The sequence below is a fragment of the Rhagoletis zephyria genome, unplaced genomic scaffold (assembly GCF_001687245.7).
Source record: "Rhagoletis zephyria isolate East Lansing unplaced genomic scaffold, Rhagoletis_zephyria_1.1 Rzeph_scaffold_05276, whole genome shotgun sequence".
In the NCBI taxonomy this organism is placed as follows: Eukaryota; Metazoa; Arthropoda; class Insecta; order Diptera; family Tephritidae; genus Rhagoletis; species Rhagoletis zephyria.
The window spans coordinates 21783-32957 of NW_016162359.1; the positions used below are offsets into that span (position 1 = coordinate 21783).

Here is an 11175-nt window from a genome sequence, read left to right on the forward strand (position 1 = left end):
ATTTAATTTTAATATCAACTCTGTATGTCAACGTCTATTACATTACTTATGTTTTAAACTTTTTCTTGTTTTAAAACTTTTAATTGTATAATTAATGAACCGACTTCATTCATACAAAACTCGACAGGTCGCGCTGACCATATTCGTCGAGGAGCCATTTTGAACAGCGTATAAATAATTAAACTTTTTATTAGCGTTGTTGTTGTTGTTGTTGTTGTTGTTGTGGCGGCTACTAAGCCCCGCTCGGGTCGGTTCATCCGTCAACGTTGTCATCAGTTTCAGGGGGAGGCCCAGGAAGTGTACGACTTCCACAGGGTCTGTCCATAGGAACAGTGGCGTCAGCTGAGTGGGGTTTTCAGGGCATGTGAAGAGGTGCCGGGAGTCATGTGGCGACGCTCCACATGCCCGGAATTGGTTGGGCACATCCTCATTGATTCTAATCAGGTAAGAGTTTAGCCTGCTGCAATAGCCAGAGCGAAGTTGGGCTATTGTAGTTCGGGCAGACAAAGATCTGTCCCGTCCACGTCCGGTGGTTGTGTGCCTAGAACGGCATTCACAGGACGGGAGTTTACATAACTCGAGACTGATTCACTGTAAATGCCGTTCCATGCATGTTACCTTTTATTTTACAGTTACTTTGTTCGTACGATAGTACTGTAACGTAACAGAAAATTTTTTAGTCACAACCTAAAATTATAATTTTACGAATAATTATAAAATTATCCAATTGGAGGAATAACCGGACGATATGAGGACACGGTACAACAACAACAACAACAACAACAACAGGACACGGTTTCCTGCCATTAAAATACAATAAATTATCAAATCGGAGGAATAACCTGGCGACATGACGACTTAGTTCCCAGCCATTTAAATTTTAATCTGAATAACACATTCTGACGTAACTAACAATTCGAGGAATAATCTGGTTAATTGTGGACNGACACGGTACAACAACAACAACAACAACAACAGGACACGGTTTCCTGCCATTAAAATACAATAAATTATCAAATCGGAGGAATAACCTGGCGACATGACGACTTAGTTCCCAGCCATTTAAATTTTAATCTGAATAACACATTCTGACGTAACTAACAATTCGAGGAATAATCTGGTTAATTGTGGACCAATAAATCACAATACACTTTTCAATTTGGTATAATTGACAAAGAATTTAAAGGAATAAGACGAATGATACATATATAAGCAGAAAGTTTTGCGCATGGTTCTGGCCCTCAGCGGTATTACCATTATGTATCAGTGGAGCGACGATTGGATACATCATTTGGAAAACAACATACTAAGATATATATTTTGAGAGGCTGTGGTTTTATATAAACCGGCTAACCTACCCGAAACACCCAAAAAAAAAAATCGCATCTTATACATATACTTTTTTTTCTTATCTTTTTATTGTGCTCATTTAATAGAAATCAATATTTTGATTCTCCAAATCAGCGAGCATTTTGTCCCGGATTTGTGGCCGTGGATCTTCCTTTATTTCTGTTGGAACCGCCCCTGCTACTCCCAGCATAAACTCCAATTCATCAAGCGTTAGTTTTTCACCACGTAACTCTAATGGACCAATGTATTGCTTCTTCAATTGACCTTCGTGATATATGAAAATTGTTGGTAGATTTTTTTCGGGAAAATTTGGTATACAAGTGGTTGCTATTGATCGCAAGAACTTTGTCCGTGGGAAACGCACTGCCAGCTGTTGCATGTGGTGATGGATGAGTGCGCATAACGGCACTCCATTGGCATAGAGGTGTAAAACCACCCAAATGCCTTCTCCAGCTTTCGTCACCTCACTTACATAGTCCTGTCCAGATATCTCCCGCACTGAGCCAAATTTTGCCTTTTCCGCAAAAGCTCTCATTTCTGCAATGCGTCGCAGACGATATTGCTCCAAGACCTCTTCATCTTCTGAGTCCTCTAGTTCATCTAACTCATCTAGTGTCATATCGTCAATCTCCTTGGAACGGGCGTCTTCTCCCGACCTCAAATTTGTGCGTTTGTTAATAGCGTCGTCCACCATAGCTTGGATTTGTTCCTCCGTAATTTCAGCCTCTTGTTTCGGGGGCAAAATGCCCTTGGCACGGAGTACATCATTCCATTCGGTATCTTCATTAGGGTCCTACAAATTGAAACCAATAAAAAAAATTCTAACTTATAACTGCATGGTAGTGTTATTTTTGGGACACCCTCATTACCATATTTGGAAATGGCCAATTTGTTTGACAGATGGATGTGTGTATGGATGTATATCAATAGTAACTACCTGCATATTGAAAGCCTTATATTGTATATGATATCTTTAGTCGGTATGATGAAACTTTAACACAAAAAGTAATAAAAGTTAATTTATTTTACAAAAATAACACTTCTCTGACTAATCTAAAACAAAACTGATTGTTCCCATTCACAGATATCAGTGCTGCCAAACACTGAACTTGATAAAGTGGCCAGAAAAAATTAAAATATCGAAGAACGTTCGCCGCAGTTTCAAGATTCTTTTAATAAATTTTTAGTTACATATTTGCTTAGATTAAAAAAAAACTGGTTTCGCCTTGTTCAAATTACATTTATTACATTTTAATGTTATTTCATATTCATATCTCAAAGTGTACAAAGTAGTTAACGGCTTTCAGAAGAATAGTTTTTGAAAATGAGTTTAAACACTCAAGTGACGCTTAAGAAAACCCAAGACAATACACATTGGTCATAATATTCGACGTCAAAAAAGCACACGAGAATAATAGCTTCTGAATAAAACTTAAAACTAAATTCAATCATGAGTGGTATGTTAAAGAGGCAACTGCGCCAAAATTATTATTTATTTAACTTGGGAACTGGGCGCCATCGAAAGATAATTTACCAAAATTTATTATTAAAAAAGAGAAGATTCAATCGGACTTGTTTGCCTTCTTGAATACTCCTCATATATGCAGTTATGCTTTTTGCAAGCTTAGTAATTAAGCAATTTTAAAATTAAGATATATGTATTAGAGTTGGTGAAACAAGTTATTAAATTTTTCAACTATGGCAGCAATTCCCTTAACTCGTCGTTGGGAATTTATTGCATGGTTGTATTATCGAGGTTTTACGCGCAGGCACTGTTTCTGGTGTAGGTATTGCTTCGCCAGTGGCTACCTTGTTGGCAAACACTTGTTTAACGCCACCACCCTTCTGTTTTGCCATTTGATAATCACCAGAGTCAAAGAATTTTTGCTAAAAATTAAGATGGGCATTTTTATTTTAACCAACAAAAGGAATCAAGTATACATACGCCTTTTTGTAGCCGCTTCTGTAGAAAAGCAGAGTGACCACCAGGGCCACGTAATCCTGATGGATACTTCGATTTCAATTTCTCTTCTTCGATTTTCTCCAACTCTCGTGCGTTTGCCTAAAATGGGCAATAAAGTAAGTTACAAAGAGACAGAATGAATAACAGCTTAAAATGAAAATACCTGGTCTTGGGAATCAGGTGCATCTTGTGGAGTTGTCGGTTGGCTGGTCTCTTCAGTTGCACTCATGGTCGCTTTTCTTTTAGATCAGTTGCTAGAAAAAAGTAATAACTTTACAAATTGAAACCCCCAAGAGAAAAAATGTTTTCATCGCGTTCGTAGCAAATCATAATTTGAACTAAGTTTGCCTTTATACACATAAAACCATATGTACATACATACATATTAGACACTTAATTAGAGTACATAATAATATAAAGCCATACTTCCTTTACATGCCCGGAAAACCCGACAACCCTAACGGCGTTGCCCCTGTGGACCGACCCTGTAGAGGCTGCACGCTTCTTAGGGCTGCCGTTAGTGGAACTCGACGCCAACGACTGAGATATCAACCGATCTGGGCGGGGTTGTTGTAGCCGTTATAACAACAACAACGTACATATCATAAGCATTTTAAGTATACCGCATTGTGCTGCAAGTGTTTATTTTTGTGCAAATATTTATATTGCCTGCCTATTTTCAAGATGCCCCTCCATTTTTTAATACATACAAACAAGAGTATGTTATCTAGAATATTAATCGACTTCAATGCATTTCTACAGTTTCATCTCGCTAGTATCTGTATATTTATCCCTTTGCATATAGCAGCACAAGATATGCATTTTTTATTGCCATACATCACGTGCATTTCGCAATGATGGTGCAGCAATTTTCACTTTCGCAATATAACAATACGTGTTATTTTGAAATGTGGTATATATATACACAAGGACTACGGCTTTTGTCCGAATGAAAAAAAAATCGCATGGTGAAATATGATAAAATTTTATTCCGAGGCCTTCGGACAACATACCTGAACGACAAAAAATGTTTGGATTTATTTGACTTTTACACTCCTTGTCGTTGTTTCGAGACGCTTTCTGGGGAGCTCCGCTAATTGGTGGCAGCCAAGTACAAAAACCAACAACTGCTCGGCCGTTGACACGCACAAAAAACAATGCAAGTGAAGCGGTGAATATAATACGAGTAACGGTCCACGTAGCTATTGATTCTTCAGTTCTAGTATGGTCGAAAAGACTTTCAATTCGTCGATTTTCAAAGCACAGTATTGAAAATCATATGCAAACAAAAATGGATGTCACAAAACTTCTGCTGTAAAATCCGAATCCAGCTTCTTTTTCGTCAGAGTTGTATTGAGAGTGGAGTAGAGAATTCGGAAAAACATCGATGCATCGGAAATATCGATGTTTTGCTTCGATGCATCGAAAATTTTACAGTCGATGTTTTTTGAAAACGGGCATCTCTAATACATTGAACCGTCATTCCAGTTTTTAAATTGTAACTATAAAAAAGAGAAGTGACTTTGACCAAAACATGTAAATGGCTCCAAAAANACAGTCGATGTTTTTTGAAAACGGGCATCTCTAATACATTGAACCGTCATTCCAGTTTTTAAATTGTATAAAAAAGAGAAGTGACTTTGACCAAAACATGTAAATGGCTCCAAAAAGTTTCATTAGAAACATAATCCACTCAGTTGCAACAACTTTTTTAAAATTTTGCTAATAACACATTTTGTTGTGCAACATTAAGGGTACTCATTTAAAAGCGCAAAACTCTCGCAAACTGTGCAACTTAAAACCCTCGCAAATGAAATGTCAAAATTTGTATGGAAAGCTATTTGTTGTTTTGTCGCGCAAATTTTCGCAGTATGATGTGCAACCCTCAATCAACTATTTGGTTTACTTTCATTTTGATTTGTGCTCAACGCTTTTTCGTAAGACTTAAATATTTTCTTAGATTTGAGTTTCAATTAATCAACTTTTTAACTTAAGCATTGTCAAGTAATTTAAAGTCTTGCTATGGTGTACAAATAAATTGAAATTTGCTGTGCCAAATGCAGAGTAAAATTTTGACAGTTGAAAAACCAAACAAACGCTCGTGCGAAAGCTTTATATTTGTGTGTTGCTGAAATTCTTAAAATTTATATTTATTTTATAATTTGCAAGTAACGTACGCTTTTTTTATGCTGTTTCAGCTTTCATTTTCATGTTCACTCCTTATTACCGCCAAGCAATATTATGTGTATACATGGTTATAAGCGGTCAAAATTTTACCTAGCCCCATGAGCTAGGTAAAATTTTGACGTTCGTATTCACCACGAGAANATTCCGTGTATTTTGTTATTGCGTTTTGGTGCAGGAGGATGTCAAAACGAAAGGGAATAGGAGACAATTTTCGTCTTGGACCTCCTAAAGTTGCGCCACTTCGTCTTGGATGACATTCTCCTGTACTAGTGTAGAGACAAAAATATCCAATCAGCTGATCAATCAACACCACCTTGTATGGATGCGCCTTGCCCTAGAGTGCAGACTTGTCTTATGGTGCTTTCGCACGGGCGATTTTTCAGGCAACTTTTAGTTGAAAGCAAAAATCGCCTCGTCCGAACGGCCTTTCAACTAATCGCTTTCAACAAAGTTGGTCGCCAGCCAACTTTGAGCTCGTTCAACTTTTTTTCCTTGCAACCCTGTGTTTGTTTACATTCTGTATCAGTGTTGGGAAATTAAATTGTACTTTTCGGCTATAAATTGTATACACTTTTTAATTCGCTCATATATTTTCTTAGTACATTCCCTTCAAGACCAATGAATTTATGGTATTCATGAGAAAGTTTTATTGTTTATGTACATACGTTTACGTAGTTTACACTTTTACAAATTGATTCCACGTGCACATGTANGAGCTATATATTTTTAGTATTCATTACAAAATTTTACTAAAAAGTACTGCGTAGTAGGAAAGTATATTGTAAATGAAATTGTATAAAACAAGTACAATTGTACCAAAAATGCCAACACTGTTCTGTATCATACTTTTTTTTCTTTTTTACTTTTTTACTCTTATTTTATATTTCAGCTTCGCTAAAAGCACTTCTACCAACGCTTGGCTTACCAAATTTATGCCAATCGATCAAATTTTGCGATTTAAATTCATTTTCAATAATGTAAATAACGACTCGTGTTGAATCGAAAATCGCCTCGTCTGAATAGGGATGGCAACTTTTTCACTTTCAACTTCTCATTCAACTTCGTATTCAACTTTTGTTGCCTGTAAAATCGCCTCGTGCGAATGCCCTATAAGCTTTGAGCTTGTTCAACTTTTTTTCCTTGCAACCCTGCGTTTGTTTCCATTCTGTATACGTACCATGAACGAAAGACACAAGATCACGCGGAAAGGAAAGAACGAAAAAAGTTATTTTCTAGCTGCCGAAATCTCGACGCCATCTTTGTTGTAAAAAGTAAACAACGAAGAGAACGGAGAAAACCGCGAAATTGTTGAACGCATGAAAAATCATTTTTATTATGCAAATTCTTCTATAAATCGTGCCGTTGTGTTAAATTATTCTTTATCTTATGTGTACACACGTTGTCACAAGCGAAAATGAAGAAAATTGCAGTAAAAAGCCACCATCAAATTGTAAACAACGAAGAAATGTAAACAAACGGCTAATGTCAAAATCGTTCAACTTTTTTCCTAAATGCGATTCTAACGGGCTAGTCTCCTGCCCGCGTGATCTTGTTTTTTTGGTTCATGTATACATACCACCATTTTGAAATTGTATTCTGGCGAGTGGTTTGGTAAAACTTGGTAAGAAAGCACTTTTATTAACGCTTGGCTTACCAAATTTACGCCAATTGATAAAATTTTGCGATTTAAATTCATTTTAAATAATGTAAATAACAATTCGTGTTGAATCCAAAATCGCCCCGTCTGAATACGGATGGCAACTTTTTCACTTTCAACTTCTCATTCAATTTCGCATTCAACTTTTGCTGCCTGTAAAATCGCCACGTGCGAATGCCCTACATGCACGGACTTGGAATGTTCGATATTTAAGAAAGTATCGATTTAATTCATTGCATGTAAAATCGATATGCCGATATATCCGGCTGAATAATACCGATATCGAAAAAATCGATGTTGAAAATCCTGCTGCCAATTGAATAGAATATTAAACCTGCCTATCAACTCACCTAATTGTGTTATTTCCAACTTGTATATTTAAAGTATGTTCACATATCAATATTATCTCAATCAAAGCTCGTTTTTGAATCTCACCGTTTACACAGGCAAATCTCAGATTATTAGCTGTCAAATTTGTTGTGCTTGTTATTCTCACATCCCAAGGAAAAGTTATGTTTCTTCTCTGTGGCACCGTGATCACGTTTTTCTGCTATATTAAGCAATATAAATATATTTTAACTTAACATTTTATTAAAAATACCTTTACGAACCTCTTTTCCTTGCTAGCGTCCATTTTTGTTTACTTTTACATTTGGCATTTCTCCTCTTTTTCGCAAAAACAATCGATAAAACTAGGATGGACACCGAAAAGTTATCGGTTAAATCTGAGATTATTTTATAATTACAGATTAACAAGGGGCGAATTTTATATGGCTAATCTCTTGTTCTAATTACAGATTAGGGTGTTAAGCTCGAAAATGAGGATAATCTACTTATATGTGAACCTAGTATTACTGAGGATTAAAACGGGATGCCGGTCGACTCAAGCGGTTTGTCAAACTTAAGAACTGAATAAATCACACAAGCTGCTGATTAAACCTTCTTTAGAACCAATGTGTACACTTGACAGTTGTTCATAAACTCAAAACGTTTAACTCGAGTTAATGGCTCAATGAGGACGTAATATGAAGCTCATTTCATTTTACTTATTGCTGCACCAAGGCGAATTAATACAAGGTGGTATTAAACACATGAGGTGCAATCCCGTAATCCTCGGACTAAAACTAGTAAAACTGTCAAAAAATAAAAATTCGCTCAGAGCGGGAGAGTAACATTGGAAAGTAAGGGATCCTTTTCTTTAAACCTGATTTCATGGCCAATAATTTTCTCCATTGCCTTTAACATAAAGCATGTGAGACTTGTCAGCCTGAATGACTTGGCAAGAGAGTAATTTTTCTTACCTGCCTTCGGGATAAAGATAACCCTGGCCCTCTGCCACACCTTGGGAATGTGGGCCAGTGCTAGACTGTCCCTCATAATATCCACAAAATGTGGAAGTAAGAGCTTGCCCTGCTTCAGCAACAACGGACATATACCACCCACCCCAGGGGCCTTGCACCGTTCGAAGGAGTCCAAAGCCCACCGCACTGTTTGCCGATTTATAAGGCCAGCTTCCAGTCCAGTGGGGATGGCCTGAACGCACGGAACATCGCATCCCCGGCGATCGGAATGGCGTCCGGAAAGTGGGCCGGCAGCAGAGCGCGTTCAGTACCTGAAAAAGTCCCATTTGGTAGCCTTATAGCTAATCTGGTGCCTGGGTTGCCCCTTGCCAAAGCTTTATGAAGCCTAGCAGGAGTGGATGCGATGTTCTCAAAAAAGGTCCTGAAGCTGCTACGATTAGCTTTTCTAATCTCCTTATTGTACTTTGTCAGACTGACTGAGTATTCCTCAGAGTTCCCGGTGCGCTTTTTCCTATTGAAAAGTCAGCGCACCTCCTTCCTATGAACCGAGAGTTCCCGTGGCCACGAGGGAGGCTGAGACTTCCCCTTAGGCTTCGACACGGGACAGTTGGACGTAAAGGCATCTAAAATAGCGCCGTGCAGCCTATTAACCCTCTCCTCTAACGCCATACAATCTACCTTTCTTTGTTGTACCTTTATCCTGGATAGGTTCAGTCTAAGTAACTCTTCATATTTGGCCCAGTCTGTTTTCCTGGGGTAACTTGTCTGACAAATAGCTCCGAGTGCAAACCGGATAATCCTGTGATCGGACAGCGAGGGCTCAGATGAGACCTTCCACTGATAGTGTGCACCGGTGGGATGTCCTTCCCCCTTTTGGTGCATAGACCGGGTCCCTTTCACCCCTAAATAACCGTAGCCTTTTCTGCCAGCCAGGCTGCAGTTCGCTCATCCTTGCAGTGCACAAGTAGCATGCCTGACCTAAAATACACCCAACAAAACACCAGAGGGTGCTTTCACCCTTTTAGGACTTCATCCATAATTGCATCCTGGAGTCTGGTTAGGTCCTGAGGGCATAAGGCAGCTGCAGGGTAATCACAGGGCAGCACAGCCACCCGGATGCTTTTAATAGCATCACAATAGCTGGGCTACTGAGTGGTTCCTTCTTGAGGCCGACCCTGGCCCGCAGGGCCCTCCAGGCCTCTAGACTCTGATTGGGGGGGGTGTAGGCCCCCGCTGCCGTTTGGGGTACGGTGGCTCAAGTGGTGTGACCTGTAAGCTGGTTCGCTTTGCTAGGAATGTGGAAGTTGCTGTTAGGGTACTTTTGGGTTCCCCGCTTCTCGGCCATTGGGTGGGCACGGGTCTCTGCTGCTGTTTCCCGCTTCTCTGCTTTTCCGCTGTACCTGCCACCCTGACTCATGCGACGCTGAGGAGGTCCGACTGGGAGACCTACGGTGTCTGCTGCTGGAGCGATGCCTGCTATCCGAACGACGCCGGCCCCTGAACCGGCATCGACTCTCGGAGCGGTCACGAATCCCGGAGCGACGCCGACCTTCAGTCCGATGCCTGCTTGCAGAGCGATGCCTGTTCTTCGGGAGTAATGCTTTTGCTTCCTTGAGGCCTTCCGAACGATTCTGCGTCTGATCCACGCCGCCCCTGCTGTTGCTTGGCTTCTCTTCTTCTCTGGCGTGTCCAATGAAGGGGGCTACCTCTTCCTCGGACAGGCTCTCAAAGAAACTACCCCTGCGCCTGGTGCCCTTACCCTGCCCAGCATGTTACTGCCGTGCGTGGCCGTCGCTGTTTTTTGTGCTGTTGTTGCTGTTTTCGCAGCAGTTGCTGCAGTAGTTGCTGTTGCTACTGTTGTAGCGATAGTTGCAGTTGTGGCTGTGGCTGATGGTGTAGCTGTCGTTTTCGCTGTTTTCGCGCTTGCTTTACTGTTTTTGTTGTTGTTTTTTGTTTGGTCGTATACATCTTGTTAGTACGACTGCCGGCTCGACGAGGCGAGCTAAGCAGTCAATTCACTGGAAGGGGATCTCATCTGGTCCGCCGCGCCAGCGCCCCATATCGCGGTAAGGCCACAGTTACTCCTCGAGGCGGCCCGGTGTCGAAGAGGCGCCATTATACTACAGCCGGTTTATACCCTCCTGGCTGCAAACCGTCCAATAGGCACAGTGTCGCATCACACCCTGGATTAGGAGGTGGCAGTTCTTGGTCACCGTTCGGCGGCAGCCCCAATCTGGAGAAAAGGCAACGCAGAAGCGGCGAGCGCGTCAACGATGCCCCACACCAGAGAGGGATTGGTCGGCGATTCAGCTAAGCCCCCGCACCAACGGCAAGGTGCCTGCCCTAGCGAGGGATTTACAGTAGAATTTGTATAATAAAAGTATTTATTCATGCGTTCAACAATTATGTGGTTTTCTTCGTTCTCTTCGTTGTGTTTATTTTTTTTCACGCCAACGTAGACCCCCGTCGAGTCTCCCGTGGACATCAGGGTCCTCCTGGATTAGTTTGGGAATCACTGGCATAAACAAAAAACAGCTGATATGCTATTGTCATTCATTTGTCACTTGGTGACATATTTGTTTGAAAATTTTGCTGATGGGTGGTGTGAGGTCGTGAAGATTGCGAGTCTTTACTAAAAGTGAAGATATTTGTTAATTCACGCCAGACTTAAGGTCTGCAAAAATAGCAGCACAAAAAGAAACAATTGAGTGAAGAAA

At 40.4% G+C, this 11175-nt stretch overlaps 2 protein-coding genes across 2 annotated transcripts; both read right to left on the reverse strand.

Annotated features, from left to right (window-relative positions):
* Nucleotides 1-1396: 1396 nt before the first annotated feature.
* viaf (viral IAP-associated factor) lies at nt 1397-2510 on the reverse strand. The gene is made up of 2 exons (XM_017627477.1): nt 2288-2510; nt 1397-2143 (listed from the first exon to the last, which is right to left on the reverse strand). The coding sequence occupies exons 1-2, from the start codon at nt 2291-2293 to the stop codon at nt 1430-1432; spliced, it is 720 nt and encodes a 239-aa protein (XP_017482966.1). The 5' UTR covers nt 2294-2510; the 3' UTR covers nt 1397-1429.
* Nucleotides 2511-2569: 59 nt separating this feature from the next.
* On the reverse strand, nt 2570-4675 carry endos (endosulfine alpha). Its single transcript, XM_017627480.1, has 4 exons — nt 4327-4675; nt 3477-3567; nt 3296-3412; nt 2570-3237 (listed from the first exon to the last, which is right to left on the reverse strand). Exons 2-4 carry the CDS (start codon nt 3540-3542, stop codon nt 3064-3066), a joined length of 357 nt encoding a protein of 118 aa, XP_017482969.1. The 5' UTR covers nt 3543-3567; nt 4327-4675; the 3' UTR covers nt 2570-3063.
* Between the last annotated feature and the right edge of the window lie 6500 nt (nt 4676-11175).